General features: G+C 40.5%; 1 protein-coding gene across 3 annotated transcripts; it reads left to right on the top strand.

The window, feature by feature from the left end:
• The first annotated feature begins 369 nt into the window (after positions 1 to 369).
• scinlb (scinderin like b) lies at positions 370 to 11,825 on the top strand. Of its 3 annotated transcripts, none has more exons than XM_027030400.3 (17): positions 370 to 495; positions 2,554 to 2,739; positions 4,187 to 4,341; positions 5,666 to 5,827; positions 6,148 to 6,297; positions 6,708 to 6,797; positions 6,899 to 7,031; positions 7,283 to 7,371; positions 7,637 to 7,852; positions 8,247 to 8,380; positions 8,854 to 8,944; positions 9,224 to 9,394; positions 9,597 to 9,771; positions 9,883 to 9,998; positions 10,234 to 10,311; positions 10,649 to 10,709; positions 10,826 to 11,825. In XM_027030400.3, the coding sequence occupies exons 2-17, from the start codon at positions 2,559 to 2,561 to the stop codon at positions 10,972 to 10,974; spliced, it is 2,151 nt and encodes a 716-aa protein (XP_026886201.2). In that variant the 5' UTR covers positions 370 to 495; positions 2,554 to 2,558; the 3' UTR covers positions 10,975 to 11,825. The 3 variants fall into 3 exon arrangements, 2 of the variants coding, with proteins under 2 accessions (XP_026886201.2, XP_035384376.1); XM_035528483.2 differs by lacking the exon at positions 370 to 495 and adding an exon at positions 1,313 to 1,453; XR_014126193.1 differs by lacking the exon at positions 10,826 to 11,825 and having other exon boundaries at positions 9,883 to 10,084.
• The last annotated feature ends 29 nt before the right edge of the window (positions 11,826 to 11,854 follow it).

Below are 11,854 nucleotides of genomic sequence, written 5' to 3'. Positions count from 1 at the left end.
CAGTTCATATTCTTGGTGCAGTGAATCTGGCTTTCCTGCAAATGCCTCCACAAAGACTAAAGGAAGTATCCTGCATACATCTGAGACTGTGAGTTGGGAAGCCACCCTGCACTTGTTTTCAATTCCTTTCTAGAATTGGGTGTGTGGGTGTGTACACGTACATGAGCTTTTGCTTAACAGTTATCCGTGCTGAGCAAACTTTGCAAGAGAGATGTTAAATGTATCATGATTTCAAATAAATCGTTTCGTTTAAAATGTTTCTGTTGTAGCAACTGTACATGTAAATGCACAAGTGGTCATAAAATATTTTCTGCACTGATCAATAGTCCCGTCTCATAATTCTTGCCAGTGTGTTATGGTAGGCCTAAACACGCCCCCATTACAGAATAGACACTGCCTCCACAAGTTTGGCACGACTTTGGAAAGGAACTGCTGCATACTCCAGCGAATACATTTCTGGTGAACTTCTTGCTCTGCAGCTGTCTCGTCTTTCGTGTAAGGATTTTTCGTCATTATTTAAAAGTTCGTGTCCTATATCTACTGCAATGTGATCGTGATCATGATTGTCTTGGCTTTTTGACTGCTCGCCAAAAAGCAATGACTAGTAATGTTACAGATAATAGTAATTCCATTTTATGCAGCGGTAACACAGCCTAGTTGTTTCTTGTGTTGCAAAAAAAGAGGTGAACTGAACCTACGAGTTGCGATTTTTGGCAACCGTCTGCTAGATGCGGTGTGGTCAGAGTTCTTGTTTCTTAGCGTCCAGATGTGTATGCAGACGTTCTGGTGCCTTGCTCAACTATAGTCTATGATGTTTGAATATGCAGTCGAAAGTAAAATCAGGCGTTAGATGCAAGTTTTCCATGATTCCAAGAAGAACTAATAATACCTGTTAGAGGGGGTTCCCTGAACAACAGCTGGTGCTTTATGATACTTTTTTGCGTTTCTTTGTTTTAAAATAATCTTAACCCTTCACTTCTACCTATTCATCGGGTCAGTGCAAGTAGATTTCGCTGTCTGATAATAGCATCTTTCTATAGCAATGCATCCTACTGATTTACTTTTATGAGAAAAAAAAATCCTCTTAAGTATTCTACCTCTGAGTATTTTTATCTTTTGTACATATAGGCTAAAAACAGACAGACGGAGAGTCAAAGCATAGTATCTTTTCGATGTCGAAAAAGAGAAGTGACTAGGAAACGGTCGCATTATTAGTTCTGCAATTCGTGTCGAGATAGGGTTGTTGTTTTTTTTTTTGTTCCTTTTTTTTCATATATTCGGCTGGAAGACAAATAACATCCTGTAGACATAATCAGGGAATAACTGAGGAGAAGTTAAATGCATCATCAGCATCCAAAATATTTAACTTTCTAAAGCTTTTACGTGGAAAAAGTAGAACTTATTGTATAAAACTATGGCGTAGGAGCACCAAACTACTCCCAAGTTACTGGTCGTGAGTACCATGTATTACCAAAAGTATGAACTTTCAACCTAAGAATAAAGTAGCAATATTTACATTAAGCTTTTTCCTCCATCCATTTAAACCCATTATAATGTTAGGATTAAAACAATTATGCTAAAATGCACGTTCGTCCTTTTGGTAGTAGAGAGTGCTCATGACCAGTAATATGTGAGCTAAAGTCATTGTTATAGTACATTTAATCCACGCTATCTATCTTAAAATACTTATAAATAAATCTATACCCAGTTGATTGGGTTGGTTTATTCAATGAATAGATTGGAGCACTTTCATCAGTTATTAACAGTTTATTACAGTTTTTACAATTGTAACTGAGACACGGTTTTCAACCATATGTCTGCTTAAATGTTCCAGCGGAGTATTAAATCCTGTATAGTGTTAATCCATCACTGTGACATCCAGAATGGCTAGGTGTGGGCATTTAGCTAGATCATATATATATATATATATATATATATATATATATATATATATATATATATATATATATATATATAGATAGATATAGATATATATATAGATATAGATATAGATAGATAGATAGATAGATAGATAGATAGATAGATAGATAGATAGATAGAGAGAGAGAGAGAGAGAGAGAGATATTATATTTGCCCTTGACTCTTCTCTGGTCTACCAGTAAGGTACATTGTCATGGCTGCAAGTTCATTTTGGTTTATGGTTCTAATCCAAATATACCTTTGAAGTTTTCATTACTGTAATGATTAAAGGTGATGACTCACTCTTATTGCAAAGTTTTTATATCATGCTAAAAATACTCAGTCAATTTACTTTTAAACAGCTACAAATAGAATCATGTTCAATATTAAAAAAAAAAATCCAAAATGCTTCTTTGATATAGATTGAGTCAATCATTATTTAGTTCTTCTGACTTTGAAATGGTATAATTTTTTATACACTTTCTGCTCCCTGAATATTTGGTTGCTTGGAAGCGGTAGTAGCACAGAAATGTGCACTGGTTTGCAGTCTTGGAGAATCATCTGGCAAACATCTAGTGTCATAAATTAACGTTGTTCTACCCCTATTTCCCCCTCTGCTGTTTCTCTTCCTAGGCATCATGGTTGTCCACAATGAGTTTACCACAGCTGGAAAAGAGCCAGGCCTCAAGATATGGCGCATTGAGCACATGGACCTCAAGCCCGTTCCAAAGAATCTCTACGGCAACTTCTACACGGGCGATGCCTACCTTCTGCTGTACACCACATCTTTACCATCCTATAACATACACATGTGGCTAGGTGAGTATTCTTGGCTGTGAGGGATATTCCAGTTGTGTACTGCTTCCAGATACCTTAGTTGGAACAACTGTGGTTTGGGTGTTCAGTAATGGCGTTTAGGTGTTTATGGCCGTTTAGGTGTTTATATCAGTGTTTTTGTATAGTTCCAAATGTTTCAAGTCCTCCACCTTTTGCAAGCTTTAAAGAATCTCTCTGCAAATTACTGCATTTGGCACTGCAACTTCAGGTAGTTAAACAATAGAGGTTTTAAAACATCTCTCCACCACACCCTCAAAGATCCCTGAGGTGCTTACAATGTTCCCAGTAATTTCAGACCTTTCTCTTGGGTGGTAGTGCTCTGTGGCTAGTTCCTGCTTAACCAGACTGGCATGTTAACAGATGAGGAAATGTCTTCTTACATATGGCCTCATATTTAGAGGAGGAAGGATGTGGCTGCTTTGCATAGATCAGTCTGATATCTTAGATCCTAGATGCAACAGTTTGCAGTTTGGCAGTTAGTGAATTTAGTTGCATAAAATATTAAAAGAACACTTTTGCCATGTGCAGTACCTCCTATCAAGACCTCTTGAGAACTTGATGTGCACTATGTTCTATAATAAAATAGAGGGTCTCATGGGAACGCTGTACATCTTAAAAGGTTTTTCCAGGCACAAGGATCTTAAGAATGCAAGAAGAACTGGAGTGCTTGAGTTATTACTGGGACCATAATGGAAGCTTTCTAATTTTCTCATGCTAATTTGTCCTCTAAATATCATCCCATCTGGTGCATTCTTTTAACCAATGCCATATGCTGACCTTTTGACAAACAGAAAAGAATTTTTTCATCCTAGTACAGTGTAGGCTCACTCCTTCCCACAAGTTGAATACGCAGGGCTTGTTGATGTGTAGTGTAGGAGCTGTAATGAGTGCAACCAGATTTCAGCTAGAGATCTGCTCCTCTTTCAACAGTCATTACAAGCCCACGTAGCAGAAAGTATTCATATCTACTTATATAGCATTGAGTTTGATATCATGCTTTTGTTACATTCCAAGGGATCATCTGTGAGGTTATAGTTGATGCTTCAAGAAGTAATATTTTTAACCTGACTCCTTCGGCCTGTGGGAAGATTGCAACTTTAATACAGACATGTAATAAGGCAGAGCATCATTTTGAATTAAATGTTTTTGAAACATATTCTAAAACCATAGGTGAGCTCAGGAGCTTGGAGAGGAAGGACTCTTAGCAGTTTGTTGGGATGTATGTTGGGTTCGTATAGCTTCATAAGCAGATCCACTCTGTGGTGCTCCCAGAGGGGTCATCGGTAGGCTCGATTATGTCTCAGATGGGCTGTTGCCAAAATGTTGTGCCCGAGTTCTGTACAATGAAAATAACATTTTTAACTACTCCTTGCTAAATGGGAAGTTATCCTCATTTCTCTTTTCCTTTTTTTTTAATGGACTACCTCAGGTGAAGAGTGTTCTCAGGATGAAAGCGGAGCATGTGCCATTTTGTGCACGCAGCTGGATAATTACCTTGGCGGGTATCCGGTGCAGTACCGTGAGGTCCAGTGCAACGAGTCACTCACCTTCCAGGGCTATTTTAAGTCTGGGATTAAGTACCAGGTGAGAAATGAAAGGGCCCTCATCACAGGCAAACGTTCAGTTGTGTGGCTTATTAGATAGAATCCTCACTGCAGATTATGCAGTTTGTTCCAGTACAGTAAAAAATGTATCTGTATAGTAATTTTCACAATAGATCATGTCACAAAGCAGCTTTGCAGAGATCTGGTTCCATTTAGATATTCATAATGGTGTCTACAGAACCCAAACCAATTATATTCTCGGTTACTTGGCACTGGAGGTCCCAATCTTTTCATCCTTCCTTATTGGAAATGGGGCTGGACTCTAGTGTGCCACTTTAACCCCTTAAACTAAAATCCTGTTCAACTGTGACTTTACATAAATAGATATTTTAGTCATGGCAAAAATCCAAGCCAAACATCCTTTACTTTAAGGTCCCTTCTCAAAAGTAACATGCGGAAAGCTACATAGCCAACAAAAGGAGAATAATCTTAACAAAGTTACAGTGATTAAGATTACAGTGATGCTCTTATATAACCTGGAAACAAAGCCAGGAACATGTATGAACAGCAGACAAGGAATGAACAAACCACAGTTAAACATTGATCATCTGCCCTTTGAGCACCATTAAGGCTAAGGTCATTGGTGTTCTGCTGCTTTTCTGCAGTGTGAATGTACATTTACCTTCAAGGGAGTGGCAACATTGACCAAAACGGCGAATACACAGCACATGTGTACTCTGTGCACAAAGGGGTTGGTTCCTGTTCCCCAGGTCCAGACTAGGAACATCTGTTTCTCCTGCCATTAAAACTCCAAAGTTTCTCTTGAAAATAAAATTGCTTCAGATTAGCTTGCGGTTTGGTAATATGTGCTCGTGGCAGTGTGTTGTTCCTACTTTTGGACTGCATCCAGGGTTCAGCAGAGGCAGACCTTTCAAAGGGACAGTTATGTGGCATTCATGACTTCAGTCATAAAATGTTCTTCCCACTGCTCACACACCAGTTTTTTTTTGTTTTTGTTTTTGTTTTGTTTTTTTTAACCACAAAATGTTTCCCCTCCAGATGAGAGAAAGGCAGCAGTGGATCTTTTGTCCTGCTTGCCTCGGTTAGCCTCAGTCTTTAATGGAGTGGCTTCTTTTGTGAGAAAATTTGAAGCAGGAACATTAAAATGTTACTACATTTTCAGTATATTATATTTGTCCTACATAATTTGGGCTACATTGTCAAATATTTACCATGACGGCAGTGTATTTGAGAACCATAAAGCTATCTTAAATCCTCTAATTCTTGACACTTTTTTTTTTTTTTTTTTACCATTATCTTCTCTCTCTCTCTGTCTCTGTGTGTCTGTCTCTCCCTCCTCACAGAAAGGTGGCATTGCATCTGGATTCCGTCATGTGGTGACCAATGATGCGAATGTGAAATACGTGCTGCATGTGAAGGGTAGAAGGACCATTCGAGCCACTGAGGTGGAATTCTCCTGGGCCAGTTTCAACCAGGGAGACTGCTTCATCATAGACCTGGGCAAGGTACTGTTTCCTTTGCAGCACACACTGCCATAGTTATAAAGTTTTGTTGTTGTTGTTGTTGTTGTTATATAAACCACCTCATAATACATGTATATTTGATCTAATATAATTGTTTTAGTTCTTCTCTGGACCTGGAAAAAGCTCAGTCTTGCCTTAAATTATGATTCTAATAGGTGATTCACTGTTTTAAAATAATTTTTAATCTAGACTTTAATCCTTTTATAGTGCAAGCACGTATCTTTTACCTATACCTCAGTGCTGTATCTTTTTATAATGGTACCTGCTAAGATTGCACTGCATATGTTTCACCTCCATTTTAGGACATTTATCAGTGGCACGGGAAACAGTGTAACATGTTCGAGAAGACACAGGCCTTAAACATGTCCAGAAAGATCCGTGATGGTGAGAGGAATGGTCGGGCCACGGTGCACGTAGTGGAGGAGGGGGAGGAACCACAGGCACTCATTGATGTGAGGACAAGTTCCTGTCCAATCATATTGCCCTCTATTGTAATGTCATATTACCCCTTATTCTCTTCCTGTCCAGTGATATAGCCATATCAAGATATATCCATGTTGGGAAGTACTTTTGTAATTTGTGCAAAGTGTGTAAATTTGAGGAGATTTTAATGAAAATACTTTAAGTATTATTTATTAGACATTATTTAATTGCTATATTTTGTCTTTAATGTTTGGATTAATGATTGGCACAGAAACAGAGAGATTGAGGGAGTAGCAGCAGGACATTGTTTTGCATGGCAGTCACTCAGTGTATTGTCTATTCCTTTGGCATAAGGGTGAGCAGTTGGTCTGTTTGGTGTGCCCAGTGCCGGAGGCCATGTGTCTGAATGGGCTCTCAGTGTGTACCATATCTCCCTCAGGCTCTTGGCCCCAAAACTGCCATCTCCCCACCTATACCTGATAGTGATACGGTGGAGACAGCCAATAAGAACAAGGCGGCGCTCTACATGGTAATGCAATTCTTCCACATCTTCCAAGTCTTATTTCGTGGTTGTTATAGGCCACATTGGATTGACTTGTTTGCTTGCTTGTTTGGTTTGTCGTTGTATAGATATCCGATGCCAGTGGCTCTATGAAGACCGCATGCGTAGCTCAATCCAACCCCTTCAAACAGGAGATGCTTATACCTGAGGAGTGTTTCATCCTGGACAATGGAGTAGATAACAACGTGTTTGTCTGGAAAGGTGTGGCCTCAATTGACTTTGAACATGAGTTGTGGTGAATGTAACAGTTGAATCATATGACTAGGCACTAGGTTAAAGAAAATCGTGCAACTTCAGGGTTAAAATAATAATGGGGTTAATATCTAGGATGTAAATGCTTATAACAGTGGCCCCATACATTAAGCCTTTAGTTTCTATTAATTGCAATGATATACTGGTGAAATATGGTACGAAAGGGTTGTTCAACCCAGTCCTCTATTTCTGCTTCTAAGGTCCGAAAGCCAATGAAGCTGAGCGCAAAGCTGCCATGACAGCAGCGCAGGAATTCATCAAAGAGAAGAACTACTCTAATAAAACACAGGTACAAAGCCTCACTGCACACAATCTCTGTTTGGCCACACCCATCATGTTCAGTAGCACTTCATCTCAGTGGCCTTTAGACGACATCCATAAGCATTTTAATATCTACCTATGAATTAGATGGTGCTTCTATTACATATATGAAGCCTTTCTGTGGTACATCCTCACAGATGGCTAATACTGGTCTTCTAACCACTTAGCATCTGAAATTATAAAGGAATCCTATGAATGATATTTAAAGTGCTGCCTTTTTTCCCCCAATGCAGATCCAGGTGTTGCCAGCAGGGGGCGAAACCACACTTTTCAAGCAGTTCTTCAAGAATTGGATGGACAAGGACCAAACTAAGGGTCCAACCAAGCCATTCACCATAGGCCGCATTGCGCATGTGCAGCAGATCCCCTTTGATGCCTCCACTCTGCACTCCAACCATGCCATGGCTGCCCAGCACAAGATGGTGGATGACGGATCTGGAAAAATTCAGGTAAATACAGGCCAGAGGTTCTAACCTACGGCTTTGCTTTAAAGACAGGTGCCGCGGTTAAATTTTGGTAAGATTTTCTCCAACATGCTCTTGCCTTAAGAGAATAGTTAGAAATACCTTTATTGTTGAAGTTTTGACTTTCAATTTATTTGTCTCATAAAGCAAGTGAAATTGGCCAAGCCTGCACCACCATTAGCAGTACAACTGACAAATTCTTAATCAGCTAATAACTTAAATGACTTAGTAATTAGCATTTAAATTACTTAATAATCAGCACTGCGAGAAGCCTTACAATAAAAAAAAAAAAAGTCGTTTAGCCAAAAAAAAGGCACACTGAAGATATTTGTACTTTAGAAACTGAAAGATGTGAAAGATTTCCTGTGATCATCTTCAGATTTGGCGTGTGGAGGAAGGTGCACGAGTGCCGGTGGAGCCCGCCTCCTACGGTCAGTTCTACGGGGGTGACTGCTACATCATCCTGTACACCTACAAACAAGGAAGTCGAGAGCAACACATCATCTACACCTGGTAAGGGGACCCACAATCCTTTGTGACTAGTTATAAGAGCAGACAGCATGTGTTAGCAGGTCACAGTTTCTCGCTCACATTACCTCCTTTTTTTTAAAATTTATTTTTCTTTTTCCCAGATTGGTCTTATTCTGAGCCCTTGTCATAGTAATTTTTTAATATATATATATATATATATATGACTGCTTGTACTAACTGTCCAGTTAACAGCACTGTGATGTTTGTCTGTGCAGAGGTTATTAAGTGCTAACTCTAAGTGTGTGATTCTGCTGCTCTAGCCCGCAGATGCTGTTCCCTCTGCACCATCTGTTCCTTTCTCCTAGTGAAACCACATGTGGCACAGCTGTGGCTCAAGCCCTGTCTTAATCATAAACTTTACTGCACAATTTCTTCAGTGGAATAGCTGTGTTGTGCATAGCCATAGAGCGAAATGATTATGGGTGTTGTAAATCTAGGTTTCGCTGTGCTTTCAGGCAGGGGTTAAAGTGCACGCAGGATGAGCTGGCTGCTTCAGCCTTCCTCACTGTCCAGCTGGATGACTCCATGGGTGGAGAGCCTGTCCAGGTAAGACACTTATTTCCCAAATTTTTCGTTGGAGTACATTCTAACTTTACTGTGAACATTCTGTAGAATCCTGAAAGATCTGCAGGGTTGTTCATTAGCGATTTAAGTATATTCAACATTTCATTACAGTCTTTCAGCAGTAATGTTACAGATTGCTCCATCTGGTGACTCACCTGGAGAACATTTGTTTTTATTAGAGTAAAATGGAACAGAATGTATTCAAACTGGCCTCTTTTGGTGTAAATGTTTTAAGGTTGAGAATGTAAATGTCTTGCACAGGTGCGTGTCACCCAGGGCCAGGAGCCACCCCACCTGATGAGCTTGTTTAAAAAAAAACCCATGATCGTACACTTGGGAGGCACTTCCCGGACAGGAGGTCAGACGAAGGCAGGCAGCACCCGTCTTTACCACATCCGCAGCAGCACAACTCATGCCACTCGGGCTGTGGAGGTAGGCAGAGCATCTAGCCAGAGGCTTTTAGACTGACGGATGCACGTGGACAATGACTGATCAGTTTCTTAGCAGCTATCAGACTGATCCGTTACTTCACAGTTGCTTGACTACTTCTCCTCTCCTCATGTTTTCTTTCTCTATCTCTCTCTCTCTCTCTCTCTCTCTCTCTCTCTCTCTCTCTCTCTCTCTCTCGCTCCAGGTGACTCCTTCTGCATGCAGCCTCAACTCCAATGATGTGTTCGTGTTGAAGACACCCAATTCCCTGTTTGTGTGGCGGGGCATCGGTGCCAGCGAGGAGGAAGTGGCTACTTCCAAGCATGTAGTCACCTTCCTGGGTGGGAGTCCTGTTGATGTGGTAGAAGGCAAAGAGCCAGGTGTGGAGCTGTGCACGTTTCCGTTAAAGATCAGCACTCGAACCTGCACACAACCTTTTTAGGCCAGACAATTATTTTAATTTTCTATTGCTTACCAATATCTCCCTGTAGCGACATTCTGGACAGCCCTGGGTGGGAAGAAGGAGTATCAGTCCTCCAAAAGCCTGCAGAAGATGATCAAAGCACCTCGCCTGTTTGGCTGCTCCAATAAGACCGGACGACTAGTGGTAATTAAGTCAGATTTGCAGAAAATCTCAGTCTGTTTTATTAAATAAAAGAATGAAAAGCTGAAGGAGCAGCCCTCAGCATTGAAGTGAGTACATCAGTTGCGAAGAGATCTAGACATTTACCAATGTTCCATATGTTGACATTCCCTGGCTGAATGAGAGAGTCACTTTCCTGCTCTCTCCCTCCCTTTCGCTCTCTTTCTCCCCCCTCTCTTTCTCTCCCTCTTTCCCCCAGGTAGAGGAGGTGCCTGGAGACTTTGGCCAGGTCGACCTGGCCACCGACGATGTCATGTTGCTGGATGTTGGGGATCAGGTGGGCGGAGTTCTTCCATAGCTGGTTCTTTAAGGGCATATTTGGAGGCAAATACTTTTCATTCCAGCCAATACTAATCTTAGTAAATAAATAATACATCAAATATTAATAAATAATACTAAATTAAAATCACGCTTTTATCCAGAGCACTTTATAAATCTGACTGAACATAACTTGAGCATTTGAGGGTTAAGGGCCTTGCTCAGGGTCCAGCAGTGGCAACCTGGCAGGGCTTGAACTGGCAACCTTCTGATTACTAGACAAGTACCTTAACCACTGAGCTAAGTTAACAAGCTAATCAAAGTTAACAAGCTAATCATGATGCTTTTATTCACAGATCTTCCTTTGGGTTGGTAGCCAAGCCAACGAAGTGGAAAAGACCGGGGCACCAAAAATAGGTCAGATGCCAATTTTGGTTGCTACCATATGCTTTATTATCATGTTTATACTGAACAGAAACTCTTGGTGCAACAAAAACAACAGCTGAGTGTTTGCATCCCTCTCCCCCCAACAGCTAAGGAGTATGTGGACACGGACCCGTCTGGTCGTAGTGGGATACCCATCACTACCATTAAACAGGGGGCTGAGCCCCCAATTTTTACTGGCTGGTTCCATGCATGGGATGTCTGCATGTGGGAGAAGAGCCCCCTGGAGAATATCTAGGCCAAATATTAAACCCCAACCCCAATTTGAAGCCCTACCCCTTTGCTCTTCCTTTTGTGCTTGCACTTTGCATGAGTGCCGGGTAAACTTCTCTTTTCACCTATTGCATCATTTCGCTGTAACATATGGCCATGTCACAGACAGTCCCTCCAACTCATGTAAACCAGTAATGCTGCACTTGTTCTGATTTTCGAATGGCCTAGTTTATCAAATGAACTGAAGCATAAAGATCACTCTAAGTCAGGCGTGCAAGTATCATTTTGGCTGCTCTTTCTAGCAAGTCAGTAACGTAATACTATTAATGCAGAAACAGGTTACGGATAAGCTGCAGTTACTAGGTAGAAGTCTGTTTTTTTTTACTCATGTACTGAAGTTTATTCTATAGTGTATTACATTACAGGCTTAAGGCCCAATTTTGTGCAGCTGGTTCAGCACTACCAGTTGTTGAGATACTATTAAGACAACAAGCATATGAGAGCACATGACTGGTCTTATCAGTGACTTACTTTTTCATAAATATTTTAAGATGCTAAAACATAATTCAGGTTCATAGAGTGTTGTGAAGTTCCCTATATAATTATCTAAACCTCATTTGTCTGCACTTATTTGATTGTTTTGCTAGTGCTAATAGACTCATCTGCTAGGATGTGTATATGAACCTGTTACTAGGACAAAGCACTCTATGTGCTGGACCCCTGAGTGTTCTTTGTGTAAGTATATGGGATACGTATTGTCCATGTATTGGATGGAAGACATATTAGTGGTACATTTTGTAAGGAAAAGTGAATTGCAGACTTCACTACTGTATGTCTTTCTTCTGCCTTGAATAAATTGCTCGTATTTTAAAAAAAGACAGCATCTCTGGTTACATTCTTTCCAT

The sequence above is a fragment of the Electrophorus electricus genome, chromosome 11 (assembly GCF_041902795.1).
Source record: "Electrophorus electricus isolate QZ-2024a chromosome 11, ASM4190279v1, whole genome shotgun sequence".
NCBI lineage: Eukaryota > Metazoa > Chordata > Actinopteri > Gymnotiformes > Gymnotidae > Electrophorus > Electrophorus electricus.
This window is presented reverse-complemented; position numbering and strand designations above follow the sequence as displayed.